Genomic DNA, 12,630 nt, shown 5'->3' with positions numbered 1-12,630 from the left:
ATAAATGACCTGTAAGTTAGCTCATGAAATTTAAGTTGGCCATCATTACTACAACCACAAGCATTTGTAGAAGGGCTTTACAAGACTGAGTGATTAGACTATAAATTTGCAAATTAAACTCAGTACCAGTAGGCAATAAATGCATGAAGACAATACTATAAACTAACAAGTTCCGAGCTCATTAGTGATGAAAGAGTAAGACACTCTTATGAGTAAGGGCTGAATACATAGTTTCATGCTATGAAGAAAAGGAGTGAACACAAAACAGTGTACCACTGTAAAAAGCTGGAGTACATTCACACCTTGACTCCTCTCAGTGTGAGGCTTTACCCTGCCTCCCATTCCGTCCTCCTCACTTCACCAAACTGGGAGGAATAAAATGTCTGGAAGCCTGTGCTCTTTTCAGTTCAGTTGGCTATTAGGGTGGTGTTGCAGCTGATCAGACTGGGAATTTACAGCCTGAAACAGTGTAAGTTGTAAACAAGAATGCAGCACAAATACATGTAGAGACAGCTAAGGGTACAACACTGGAATAGTACAGGGGAGCTATATCGGGTAGAACATGCCAATCCTAATCTGTACTTTATCCCAGAAATGATCCCAGATTAGCCTATTCTCTGCACTATGTCCAATCCAGTGAACATATTAATAATTAAGTAGCCACAAGCTATCAGTCCTAGCAGTTCAGCTTGCTCCCCATTCCAATATTACTTAGCAGCACAGATTTCAAGCCTATGTATCAATCGTGGTTTTAATACTGTAGCATTCTGGGATAGCTGTGTTTGGCTACAGCACTACCTCACAGTCAGAACAGTCATCCCATATGTCATACTCTCTGCCTTCACTAGGTACCTGGAGAGGAAAAAAATACATTTTAGACCCAGCTCTAGAATGTGTGACATCCTCTGGGAATTAATCTGTCCCCCAAAAATCTCCTGCCAACCTTTTTTACATTCGTCTTTTTAACAGGTACAGTCATTATTATACATGGAGGACAGCAGTTTCCTCTCAGCTTAGCTGCCAGCCTCTCTCCCCATAACTCAGAATAAACTTGCAAGGACTCCAGTGTAAGAAATTCTGCAAAGAGGCATGATCTCCCACGTCAGGATACCCGGCTAGAAAGAACTTTAACAAGCATGACTAGATCCTTATGGGGTCATGATGTTGAACTCTCCAGTGCCCACATACTGCGTAGCACAGCTTTTAATCATCTTTCTGAACCGTTTGCTGGGAGTTGGCAAATCTTTGCTTACCTGAATGAAAGTAGCACCCTCTACTGCTGCCTTCAGGTCTGTACAAACGCTAATGAGAGCCAACTGCTGCTCCGCACTCAAAGCTCCTTTCAGGACTCCCGACTTCTCCATATCTTTCATTTGTTTGCTGACAGAAACAACACAGACACATTTAAACACTTTATCATTGTTCAGCCACCATCAATTTTTTAAAAAACCATCTTAACAAACCATGTACTACACTATTTGTCATGCCACTGCACACATCTCTATTCAAAAATATAAAGGTGCATTTCAGTCGTTTCTCCTTCCTCCCCCATCTTATCAAAGGTTTTTCTTCTCTTCAAGCACAGACAGCTCCAAGATCTACACCTAGATGTAAGATGGTCACCACTTCAAATGTGTTTTAACTGGTGCACAATCAGCAAGAGGGTTTTTTAGCTCATATTTAATGCAAAGCAAGGTCCCTTTAATAAACTTCACCTACTTTTACAAACAGCTCTTTTGCTACAAAGCCTCACTGTAGGGACGCCTCTTTACTAGTACAGAAATAAATAAATACATTTGGTACAGGCAAGAGTCCTTCATAAAAACCATGCCACTACATTTTGAGTTTTTTTAATGACTACAGAACAAGTGTCAAAAAATTTAAATAGTTACTAAACTTGAAATGAATGCTCAAGTACATGCCCTTGGCTGAGACTGGACATGCCACTTCTTCAGAAAAGGTCTCTAGTTTGAAACCCTCAAACATCCAGAACAAGCAAGCCATTTTTCAAAACCACTATAAACTGCTTAGAGTAACAATGGCCAGAAATTAGGTGGGATTAATCTGTCTGATCAGAATCAACCTAAAGCTCTTTGATGGAGTCTTTATCATGGTTAAATCGGTTGTTTTCATCAGTTTCATCAAGACAGAACTCCTCTGAGCCTTTGGTTATTATTCAGCAAAAAGTGCTCATCCTCATGAAGACATGAGGAAATTGACCTAATGAATAGCAGCCGGAAAAAAATCCTTTATTCTTCCTACCAACTTAATTAAGGACACAGCAAATGGATGGCTGAAAAGCACAGACTTCTACTTCTTAAGCAATTTATGGCAAAGAAGAGGAAACAGGAATCTTCAGCTCCCTTTCCCAAGGTCACAGGGAACATGCAGCATGCTGGACAGCAACTTCATCCAGCACTTACAGTTTCTAGCACTAAAGATGCCAGTGCTTCATCTGGAAAGAAACAGGTGCCCTAAGCTACAGAATCCAAACTTCTGGCTCCCTCACCCCTTGTGAGGCAAGATGAGTAATTCAAAAGGTCTTTACTATCCATTCATTAGAAGTTCGTTTTCCAAGTGCTCTTGCCCAAATCCAGCATACTCTTGCTCACATCTTAAAAAAACCTCAAACCAAACAAAAACACAAAACAAAACAAAAGTTACATTTGAAGATATCATATAGATATCATACTCTCTTTGAAGAAGAGGGTGAAGTTCTTGTTCACTTTCATTGCAATATTACATTTGTCTTATTCTCCCAAATTTTGGTTCTCCAAAATCAGTACAGTACATAACTGGTGATTGAGGGATTCAAAAAAGCTAGAGACATAGACTAAGTGATCCAGCTTTTATTTTTCTTCCCCAAGCCTGCAGCACCCATATCCTGTTTCATATCTTTCCTTCTGTGCCAGTGATAACCATTCTAAATTTCTGCTTTTCTGTCATAAGCCACTAACAATACACTGTGCACTCAGAATAGCATTTCTTAGTTAACCTTCAAAACTACTATCTTTGTCTTTGGAATTTGAGGCTGGACTGATTTTTTTTTTATTCCTAAACAAAAAGCATTCTTCTTAACATAACCAATCTTCATGTTAGCCATGCATTTAAGTCAGTTAAAACATCGAGTAGGAAATATGTGCATTACCTCAATTTTGGCTTTCTCTCCTGGGAAATTTTAATTTCTTGCAACCTTTTCCAATCTAGTTATTGCCATTCTGGCTGTTTTGTTCCACAAACAAATTTTAGTCTTTCAAACACTAAACCATTTTTCTATTCCCTTGGGCTATTAGATTGCTGAAGAACTGTAGGAAACCAGTGTTCCCTGATACTTAGCATACATTAAGACACGAAGGTTTGTACATAGAGCAGTGCACCACTGACCTCTACTGGATGACTTTTTAATGAAGACAGCCTAAATTTTTAAGGGAACTTCCCTCGGATGACCCTAGACTGCAATCATTGCACCCCTATCCACAGCTTCACTCTGCAGCTGTATTGTGTGTGCAGCTCAGACAGTTTCACTCAATACCTGTAAGGTCTTTGAAGAATGAAGAATTCTCATCAATAAGAAAATACTACTTCCTTTCTGAGCTTATGCTTCATCTATCAGCAGAGTTTTACTGTTGTACCTGTCTGCCCACATCAGCATTATTCTGGGAACTGGGCTAGTATTTACTTCAGGATAAGGCATCCAATCTATGGGAACGCTCCCAATCACATAAAATGCCTGGGATGCTTCTGGTTACAAATCCTGTTCTAAAAGTCTTTACAGAAGGACCCTGAATGCAACACTAACACTTAACTCATCTTGTTCACATCCCACCTGCCTCACCTTTATCCACAGCCACTACGGAGCAGCTGTATTCAGCACACACAGCTGCAACCAGCAAATATTGGCAAGTTCAGCCAGCTGCTGTTGCCCAAAGACTAGAACTTTGGGCAGTCAAAGTTCTACCATCTAGCGCTGTCTGATAAAAGAGAGGGTAGTTGGCATGGTGAGGACAAACCAAAACATCACTCATATCTAGCCCAAGACAGAACAGACCACGTAGGTTTTGTGTAACCAAGCTGGAAGCTTTCAGGAAAGGAGATTTCACTGACTCCTCGGACAACCTGTTACTCTGCATACCAGGCAAATGTGAGCACCGTAGCTGTTCTCAAAACACAATTTTAATAATTACACAAATCACCCTTACTGAAATCATTTGTTCCAGCTGCCATGGGCACTGGCTACCACACAGGAATGAGGTGAAAAAAACCAACCTTTCCTTTTGGAGGTATTTTCAACTCAGTCAGACAGAACCTTTGTAAAGATGAAATCTATCCCCTTCCAAAGCCTATCGATATGTTCTCTAGTTAGTTCTGCAAGTGAAGCAGTTTTGCCTAGCTAGTTAATTCCACTTTTGGGCATGGTGGGTGGGAAGAGATAAAATCAAAAGGTAGAATTAAGCCTAGGATTTAGCACAAGCTTGATGTGCCAGCATCAGGCACTCAAAATCAAACTGTATTCTGAAAAGAATCACCTAGTTAGAAGTTCTCCCCTCAAAACAGATATACAAAACTACCAAAGAAGACCTAAACCAAGCTGCATTCTGCCCTTGATATATACAGTACCAACACAACAAAGCAATACATAAGACAGACTGGAAGACTAAGCCAGTAAGCCTGGCAATTAATCAATCTTTATCAGCAGAATAATTATGTTTAAAACAATAGCATAGTAACTAGTTGGAAAAGTTTCTGCATTACAAGAACCATAAATTTATTTTTGGCAGAGGGGCATGCACTAAAGCATTTCTGCATCCTGTGTTTTAGGACTACTTTCAGGAATAGGATACCACTTGTTTTTCTAATTCTCATTATTTCAGAATTTAGCAATCTTGCATTCAAACCAGAATCACACCAATGCAGAAAAAAGCATGCTGGATATGAAAAAATACATTTCCCAAGGCAGGCTACTACAGCATGTATTCAGTATGTCCAGTGTGGTATTAGGGTGTTCATTAGTTTGTTTCTTCATCAGAACAAAAGGTTGTTCCATTAAAGCAGACCCTGAGATGTCCTGAATTTATATAAAAGGCAATGACTTCTGGGTCAACAGACTAAAAGGCAACAACATAAAATAATTAAGTATCACTTCTGCCATCAAATAAGTATAATCTCCTTTTAGAAGTGAGTGTTGCTTACTACTCAAACCTTGTTTTATTTGGAAAAGGGAAACTACAAATCTGTACACTTCAGTTTCTTCCCAATAAGTCAGACCTCCATACACTAGAAGTTTGTGGACTGCAGACTAGAGTGGAATAAGTATCTTCCAATACTAAAACAAAATAAACCACAAAACCCCTAAGCCTAAAAACTTCCCTAAAAGTATTTGCTATTTGGAGAGAAAAAGGAAAGCAAATTACATCAAGTTCAGAGAACCAGTCACCAGCTGGCTCTATCAGACAGACATTCCCTTGCTGCTCTCCTGTGAGCACATATTACCTGCTCAAGCTCCAACTCTTACAGAAGTATCACATCAGTAAATCATTGTGATTTACTGCAGGCTGTGTGCTATAAAATGAGTGCAAAGAAGTTTGACCATATCTTCATAGATACAATCATTAAAATAGTGGTTGAAGAAATTGTGTAGCTTTGTATTCTTGTCACGAAAACTATGTTTTCCTGAAACGAGGCTTTTTAACTAGAGTGTTCCAATAGCCAAAATACACGAGTTAATTATAAGTTAAGATCATCTTATGTAAAAGACAAAACCTGCCTTGAACTCAAGTGAACTTGCCTTGAACTTATGAAGTTGACTTGGATGACGGGGCAGGTGCCTCCTCAGCAGTTCACCCATGACATTGAACTGGGAGGAGTGGCCAATACCCCAGAGGTCTGTGCAACCCTTCAGAAGGACTGGTTGGAGAGATGCGCAGAGAGGAACTGTCTGGAATTCAACAAAGGCAAACACAGAGTTCTGCACCTGGGGAGGAATAACCCCAGGCACCAGCACAGGCTGGGGGTGACCTGCTGGAGAGCAGCTCTGCAGAGAAGGACCTGGGGATCCTGGTGGACAACAAGCTGTCCATGAGGCAGCAGTGTCCTTGTGGCCAAGATGGCCAGTGGGATCCTGGAGTGCATTAGGAAAAGCAGTGCTGGCAGGTCGAGGGAGGAGATCCTGCTCCTCTACTCTGCCCTGGTGAGACACATCTGGAATGCTGTGTCCAGGGCTGGGCTCCTCAGTACAAGAAAGACACAGAGCTCCTGGAGGGGGTCCAGCAGAGGGTTACAAAGATGATTTTGTTGCTGGAGCATCTCTCCTACAAGGAAAGGCTGATGGAGTTGGGCATGTTCAGCCTTGAGAAGAGACAACACAGAGGACCTCAACAATATCTATAAGCCTCTGAAAGGGGGGTGTCAAGAAATGGATCCAGGCTCTTCTCAGTGGTGCTAAACAATACAACAAGAGGCAACAGGCAGAAAATGGAATACAGCAAGTTCCATCAGAACAAGAGGAAGAGCTTCTTTACTGTGAGGGTAACTAAACACTGAAACAGCTTGCCCAGAAAGATTGTAGTGTCTCTTTCATGGAGCTATTCAAAAGCTGTCTACATACAAGGAACTTCAGAAGACCCTGCCTGAGCAGGGAAGTTGGACTAGATGACCTTCAGTACTCCCTTCCAACACGACCCATTTGGTGATTCTGTGAATTCCTACAGGAGAACACAGACCCACTTAAATAGCACTCTATCCTATTATACCTGACATTCTATGCTTCATGTTTCCAAGCTGAAATCTTTGGAAGGCTAACATCCTCAGGCTGCTATTAGAAAAAGAAAAAATATGGGGCAAGTACTGGCTTTAGTAATGAACACCACAAAGCTGCCACCTAATAATCCAGAATCTCATTGTGGCTACCACTATGACAGCAACTCTGAAAAAACCCAAAAAGTTTGTGTCACCTAGGTGATGCAACAGAGATGTTTGGTCTAACATCTACCTGAAAAGAAAAAAAAAGAGGAGGCGGATTTTCCCACTGTTCTGTTATCAAGCCTTTTTTAGCAGATCTCACTAGACATTACATACTGTTTAACTTCTGAACTCTAACAATTGATCTGATCTACAAGGCATTCCTGAAGTCACTCCAGTTTGCTTTAAGGCTTGTTACAGAAAGCAATTAGGATGCAACACACCACAACCTTTTTTACACCCCATACAGCTGACACACAAGCTGACATCATGTCACTCCAAGACATCATGAAGGGAGAGCTGATGCATTTGGGTTGATGTCATCTGTGAAGTCATCTGAAGTCCAGCATTAAACGCCAATACAGCAAGATAAGTTTGTGCACAGAACCGTTTCATAAATGTACCTTCACCCTCACTCACAGGCAGATAAAAGCTGTATTTTCAGGCCCAGCAAGAAGAGGGTGCACAGGACCAAGCAGACATGTTCCTTCTAACACAGGAACTAGGGGTCAATCAAAGTTATTTAGGAGCCAGGTTCAAAACAAACACAAGGGAACAGCTCCTCACGCAGTGAGCAGTAAATCTGCAGAACACAAAGTCCTTTGGTAAGGAGGCTACAGAAGGATTTATATCAGTTCAAGGGAAGGTTAGATAAATACTTGGCAGAAATCCAGTTAAGAGTGACTGAATAGGTAATTAACTTGTTGGCATTGAAGGTTGGCAGAGGGGAGCAGACAGGCAAGAATTGAACTTGTAGCTCTTGTAGTACCAAAAGCACGAGGCTTTAGCCACAGTGCCAGGGGCAACAGAAGAGGGGTGGCAGCCTCCTGGGGTCAGCTGGTGTGAGTGACATCACCTTCACACCCTCAAACTGGCACACCTTCTAAAGACACTTCCTACTTCAACTGTAACTCAGCAATGACACTAGCAACTTCTTCTTCTAGGACTCAAAACCACCAGTTTAAACGTTTAAAAACTAGCTACAAAATGCTAATAATTGTAGCAGGGCTTCTCAACAATCCATCTTAACCTACCTCCACTCTGAAAGGGTCGTTACTGCCTTTCTGTGGAAAAACTCTTATGTTCATATATTTTAAACCTAGCCTATAAATAACCTAATGGTGGTAAGCATTATTTTCGAAAATTGAATTTAAATGTAAGATCTTGAATAACTTAAAAATGAAATTTCTCTTCAGAAGTGTCAACGACACTTGGAAGCACAGATCTTCTAATCTTAACCTGTACTTCTAAGTAAAGCCTTCTTCAAAGCCTAAAATCTAGGCTCCCTGAAATAACAAGATATGGCTATTCATTCATAATTATAAAAACCCCACAGTTTCATTCCAACGCTGGTTACTTCAAGTCAGGTTACCTACCGAATATTTTCCAGTGCAGTTGTTAGCTGCTCTTGTGCAATATCATAAAGTTTCACTTTGAAGCCTCCAGCAGCAAACACCATGGCCCAGCTGCGACCAATGAGTCCACTGGAAAAAAAGAAATATCAGGCAATTAATAAACCAGCATTTAATAGGGGGAAGGAGATCTTGAAAGCATTGCAAAAATCAAACCAGAGTTTGGACTCTTTGTTATTTGATAAAAAGATCAGTTGCATACTGATGAGAAACAAATCTCTCTAACAGAGAAATACCCTTTGCTGGCTGTGTATAGCAGGTTCTCTCCTGGAACAAAAATAATGAGGAAGAAAAAACCCTAAACAAAACAGAAAAAGGAGAGCAGAATTCAAATAGGAAGAACCACTACTTCGGGATACTGGACTCAATCACCAAGAGTTTTGTCAGCCACAATCTTAACCTGGACTTGGTTAATGCATTTACATTAAAGAGATCAAAAATAAACAAACAAACAAATAAATAAATAAATTCAGCTTATAGAGTGAAGACAGGCAGCAGTCTACTGATCCCAGAGTGTAATCCTGCTTCAGAGGTGACCAGAAAATACAAGGCCCAGCTACCAAAGTCACAGGTCTTTAGCAATTCAGAAAGTACCACAAGCATATGAAAAGGGGGAAAAAAAATCTCAACTGAGCATGGGTTTGATACTATTTTTCCACATACCCACCTCTAGCACTACCTTTATTTTTAGATTAAGCACTTTATCATGCTGGATACACATAGGAACAGTCTGCCTACATCTTCTGGTGAATCATATTACTGAGCCATACATGGAGGAAATCTGCAGTAACTGACAATTTTATTATTTCTCTTAAAGTGATGCAGGCTCTAACTTGATTAGATATGTAGCAGGCAGCAGTCTTTTCAAATGGAAGCACCAAGGCATACTGTCACAAGCTTAAGTAACCTGAAATCACAAAAAACTATGAAAAAAATCCATAACAGAGACAAGATCAGAACTCAATATCCATGACTGTTACAGCGGGGGTTTTGATAATTCCATGCATTTCCTCTCACTTCCAAGATCACTGTATTTGCAGCATTAAACTTTAGTGATGTCTGACAACTGAAAAATTCAATGCCATTAGGGCATCAATAAAAGATTAAAAGGGGAGCAAAAGTCAGAGATAAAGTAATAGCGCAGATGAGAAAAGAAGGAAGAAAAAACAGGAACATGCTCAGCCTTTGGTTTAACTATATCTTTTAAAAAAGGATCAAAACAGGAAGTTTCAGGAAATAGCAGGAATCAGTGGAAATAACTGGGACAGAAAAAGTGAAGTTTTACATTTACTGCTGTTAAGCAGATAGTGAGGTCTCTCTCAAAACCTACCACTTAAAAGTAAAAATAAACAACTTACTCTGTAGTAAGCCCAGGGTTCATCAATTCTGAAGCATGCAACAGAACAAACTTACAGAATAGGCATGGTCAAGGTTTGTCAGCTACTGTAGCCCCCTGGCTAACGAGTATTTATAAAGTAAAACCATTTTAATCACTTCAACCTGACATAAGCATATCTGAGCTACCAGTATCTTTACAAAGTAGCATAACCTCTCTAAATAGCACTTTTAAATTAAATTTCCTTAAAGCATAAAAAGAAAATTCTTCCACTTTAATACAGGCTCCTAGGATTGTGGGGTTTTTCTTTTGAACCGCAGGGCACACAAAGGAAGTCGATGGTAGGTATCAGGCCTGCATCATTACTGCATTGTACCTGACAGCATCATCACAACCTGATGTTAGCATATTTCACCCCAAGACAGTGCCTTCTGGCACTTTTAAACACTGTCATTTTGGGCCCAATGATAGATAAAGTATTAACAACCAAATCTTCTTACACAACTTCCACACATACTACCAAAACTTGCAGTAGTGCCACAAGAGCCACAGCTCTCCTGACTCCTCAGACACACTGACAGTGAACAAAATTTCCCTGAGTACCAGCAGCAGGAGCCAGTTTGGTCAGCGTCATACAGCAGCACCCAAACTCCCATCCTGAGGCTTCAAGTGGTCTTACTAACAAAGTTGGCTCCAGCCCACACTTGTAGCACCACGGTACAATGGTGCACAGGGCATGGTTACTATCCTGAACCTATTTTCTCTGTCCTCCTGACTCTTGTTCAAGTAAAGAACTTTAGGTTCAGCTCAATGAGAGGATGAAACAATGCGTTCCCACACAAGCCAGAAATAATGCTGGCTTTTGTGGCAAGTCAATATTACTTCGGGAGTGTCTAAGAACAGCTTAGGAGTTTCCCGACAAAGCTGACAATCGGGACGTTAAGCTGTGCTTGGATTTCTCTTGCGCTTACACACAGGGCATTGCAATGAAAAGGGACAGCAGTCTTTCAGACGTAAAGGGTGACTTCCTTCGGTAAAGACGTTTGTTTGCTGTTTGTTTTACAGTAGCACAGAGCTGTCAGGGGCTTAAACAAAGGCACTCTAAGTAGAGGCAAGCAGGTGCATCCCCCCATTTCCCGAGATCCAGCAGGAGCCCCCGCGGCTGGGCAAAACCCACCGCCTGCCCCGAGCCAGCACCTCGCTGACACAGTAGTAGTGGGGACAGCCGAGGCAGGGCCGTACCCGACACCGAGTGCCCAGACCCCCTCCCCGCAGGCCGGACCGAGCCGGGAGACGGCGCCCAAGCCCCTTCGCACGCCGCGGGCATCCGTCCTGCAGGCGCCGCGCCGGGACCTCCTCCCTGGGGCGCTGTCCCCGCCCGCGGGCGACGAGAGGCTTTACCTGCCGATAATGGCAACCTGCGAGGGCTCCATGCCTGCGGCCGCCGCGCCGGGAGATGCGGGATGGGCAGCGGGACGAGCCACCTCTGCCCCGTGCGGGCCCGCCCCGCCCGCGGCTCCCGCCATGTCACGGCCGCCCATTGGCTCCGCGGCCGCCCCCTCCCCGGGGGCCGAGCCTGCCCGGGGCCGGGGCGGGGCTGAGCCTGCCCGGGGCCGGCGCTGGGGCCGAGCCGGAGCCTGCCCGGGGCTGAGCCTGCCCCGGGGCCGAGCCTGCCCCGGGGCCGTGGCCGGGGCCGGGGCCAGGGGCGGGCCCGGGGCGGCTCCGGCGGCCGCGGCCCCCGGTCCCGCCCCCCCCCCCCGCCCCCCGGGCAAGGAGAGAAAACGTAACATTTAAAATGCTTGATTAATATCGAATATGATATTAATGTACTCTTAATGTATCCAATAAATAGGTTTTTTTTCTTGCTTTCTATTAAAAAGCCAAACATTTGAAAAGTAATACATTCGATCCCAGAAGAAAGGCTTGATAGTTACTGATGAAGTTCGGTGAACCTTTGTTTGATTATCATTTGAAAGTTTGTTCAGCTTATCATTTCTTCTGCTTTCCAAGAAAAATAAATAAGGCTCAACATAATAATTTGGTACATCTGCCCACTCAGTGGCACTTTGTTAATTCCAATCACATTCAACAACGAGATGGAGAAGGCAAAATTGTATATTCCTAAAGGCTTAATGAAGACCGCTCAACAGATAGCAGGTGGAAAACCAAACTATTATCTCCTTGGCTTCCTGACCTTAACACCACCCATGTAACCTGAGATATGCCAGTAGCTGGGAAGCAAAGTGGCAGTAAACTGGGCCATGGGAACATTTAAGGCAGTGGGACAGAAGAGTGCAGCATGCTGTGCCAGTTCTGCTGCTCAGGGCTTATGTAGGCTGGTGTAGAAAACCATTTTAAGGTCTTAGCAAGTACCAATTTTGCTCCTTTGAAGATTATTTCAAAATGGCATGACTTGGCAAATGTTCTAAACACAAAGACCTTTGTATAGACAGAGCATAACTGAAGCAAACAATGCATACTTACTTTGTGAACTCAGGTTTTTACTTCAAAGAAAAAATGGTAAGTTCCTAGAACATAAAAGTAATGTCACCTGGGCTTGAGAAAAATGGTCTTCAGAACAACTTTACCATCACTTCCACTTAGAAGTACTTATCAGCTATTTTAATACTCTTTGACATGCTGAGACATGTATTTATACCTTACTTGTGATCAGCAACAGACTAAGAGACAAAAGCCACTGCAGATCTACAGGTGGATTCAGAGAATTAAAAGCTCTGTTCGGAGTGTTACTGCAAGGGTTTCAGAGCTAATCATAGCTGTGATAAAACCAATTACAGGACCTTTTAGTTCTGGGGATGAACAAAAAAAGTCTATGGCAATGAAATCTGAAATATATTATTGTTGTTGTTGTTGTTGTTATTATTATTATTATTGTTATTATTATTATTATTATCCATATATTAG

General features: G+C 42.2%; 1 protein-coding gene across 1 annotated transcript in view; it reads right to left on the bottom strand.

Moving 5' to 3' along the window:
* The window catches only part of CRYL1 (crystallin lambda 1), a 50,746-nt gene extending 39,483 nt beyond the window's left edge, over nt 1-11,263 (bottom strand). The window contains exons 1-3 of the mRNA XM_064409269.1: nt 11,107-11,263; nt 8,334-8,441; nt 1,254-1,380 (exon numbers count right to left, since the gene is read on the bottom strand). Coding sequence (XP_064265339.1) covers nt 1,254-1,380; nt 8,334-8,441; nt 11,107-11,246 — 375 coding nt within the window. The 5' untranslated portion in view covers nt 11,247-11,263. The remainder of the gene's footprint in view (nt 1-1,253; nt 1,381-8,333; nt 8,442-11,106) is intronic.
* Between the last annotated feature and the right edge of the window lie 1,367 nt (nt 11,264-12,630).

This window comes from Passer domesticus, chromosome 2 (assembly GCF_036417665.1).
Source record: "Passer domesticus isolate bPasDom1 chromosome 2, bPasDom1.hap1, whole genome shotgun sequence".
Taxonomy (NCBI): Eukaryota; Metazoa; Chordata; class Aves; order Passeriformes; family Passeridae; genus Passer; species Passer domesticus.
Note: the sequence above shows the minus strand (reverse complement) of the source record. Positions and strands in the feature narration are given on the sequence as shown.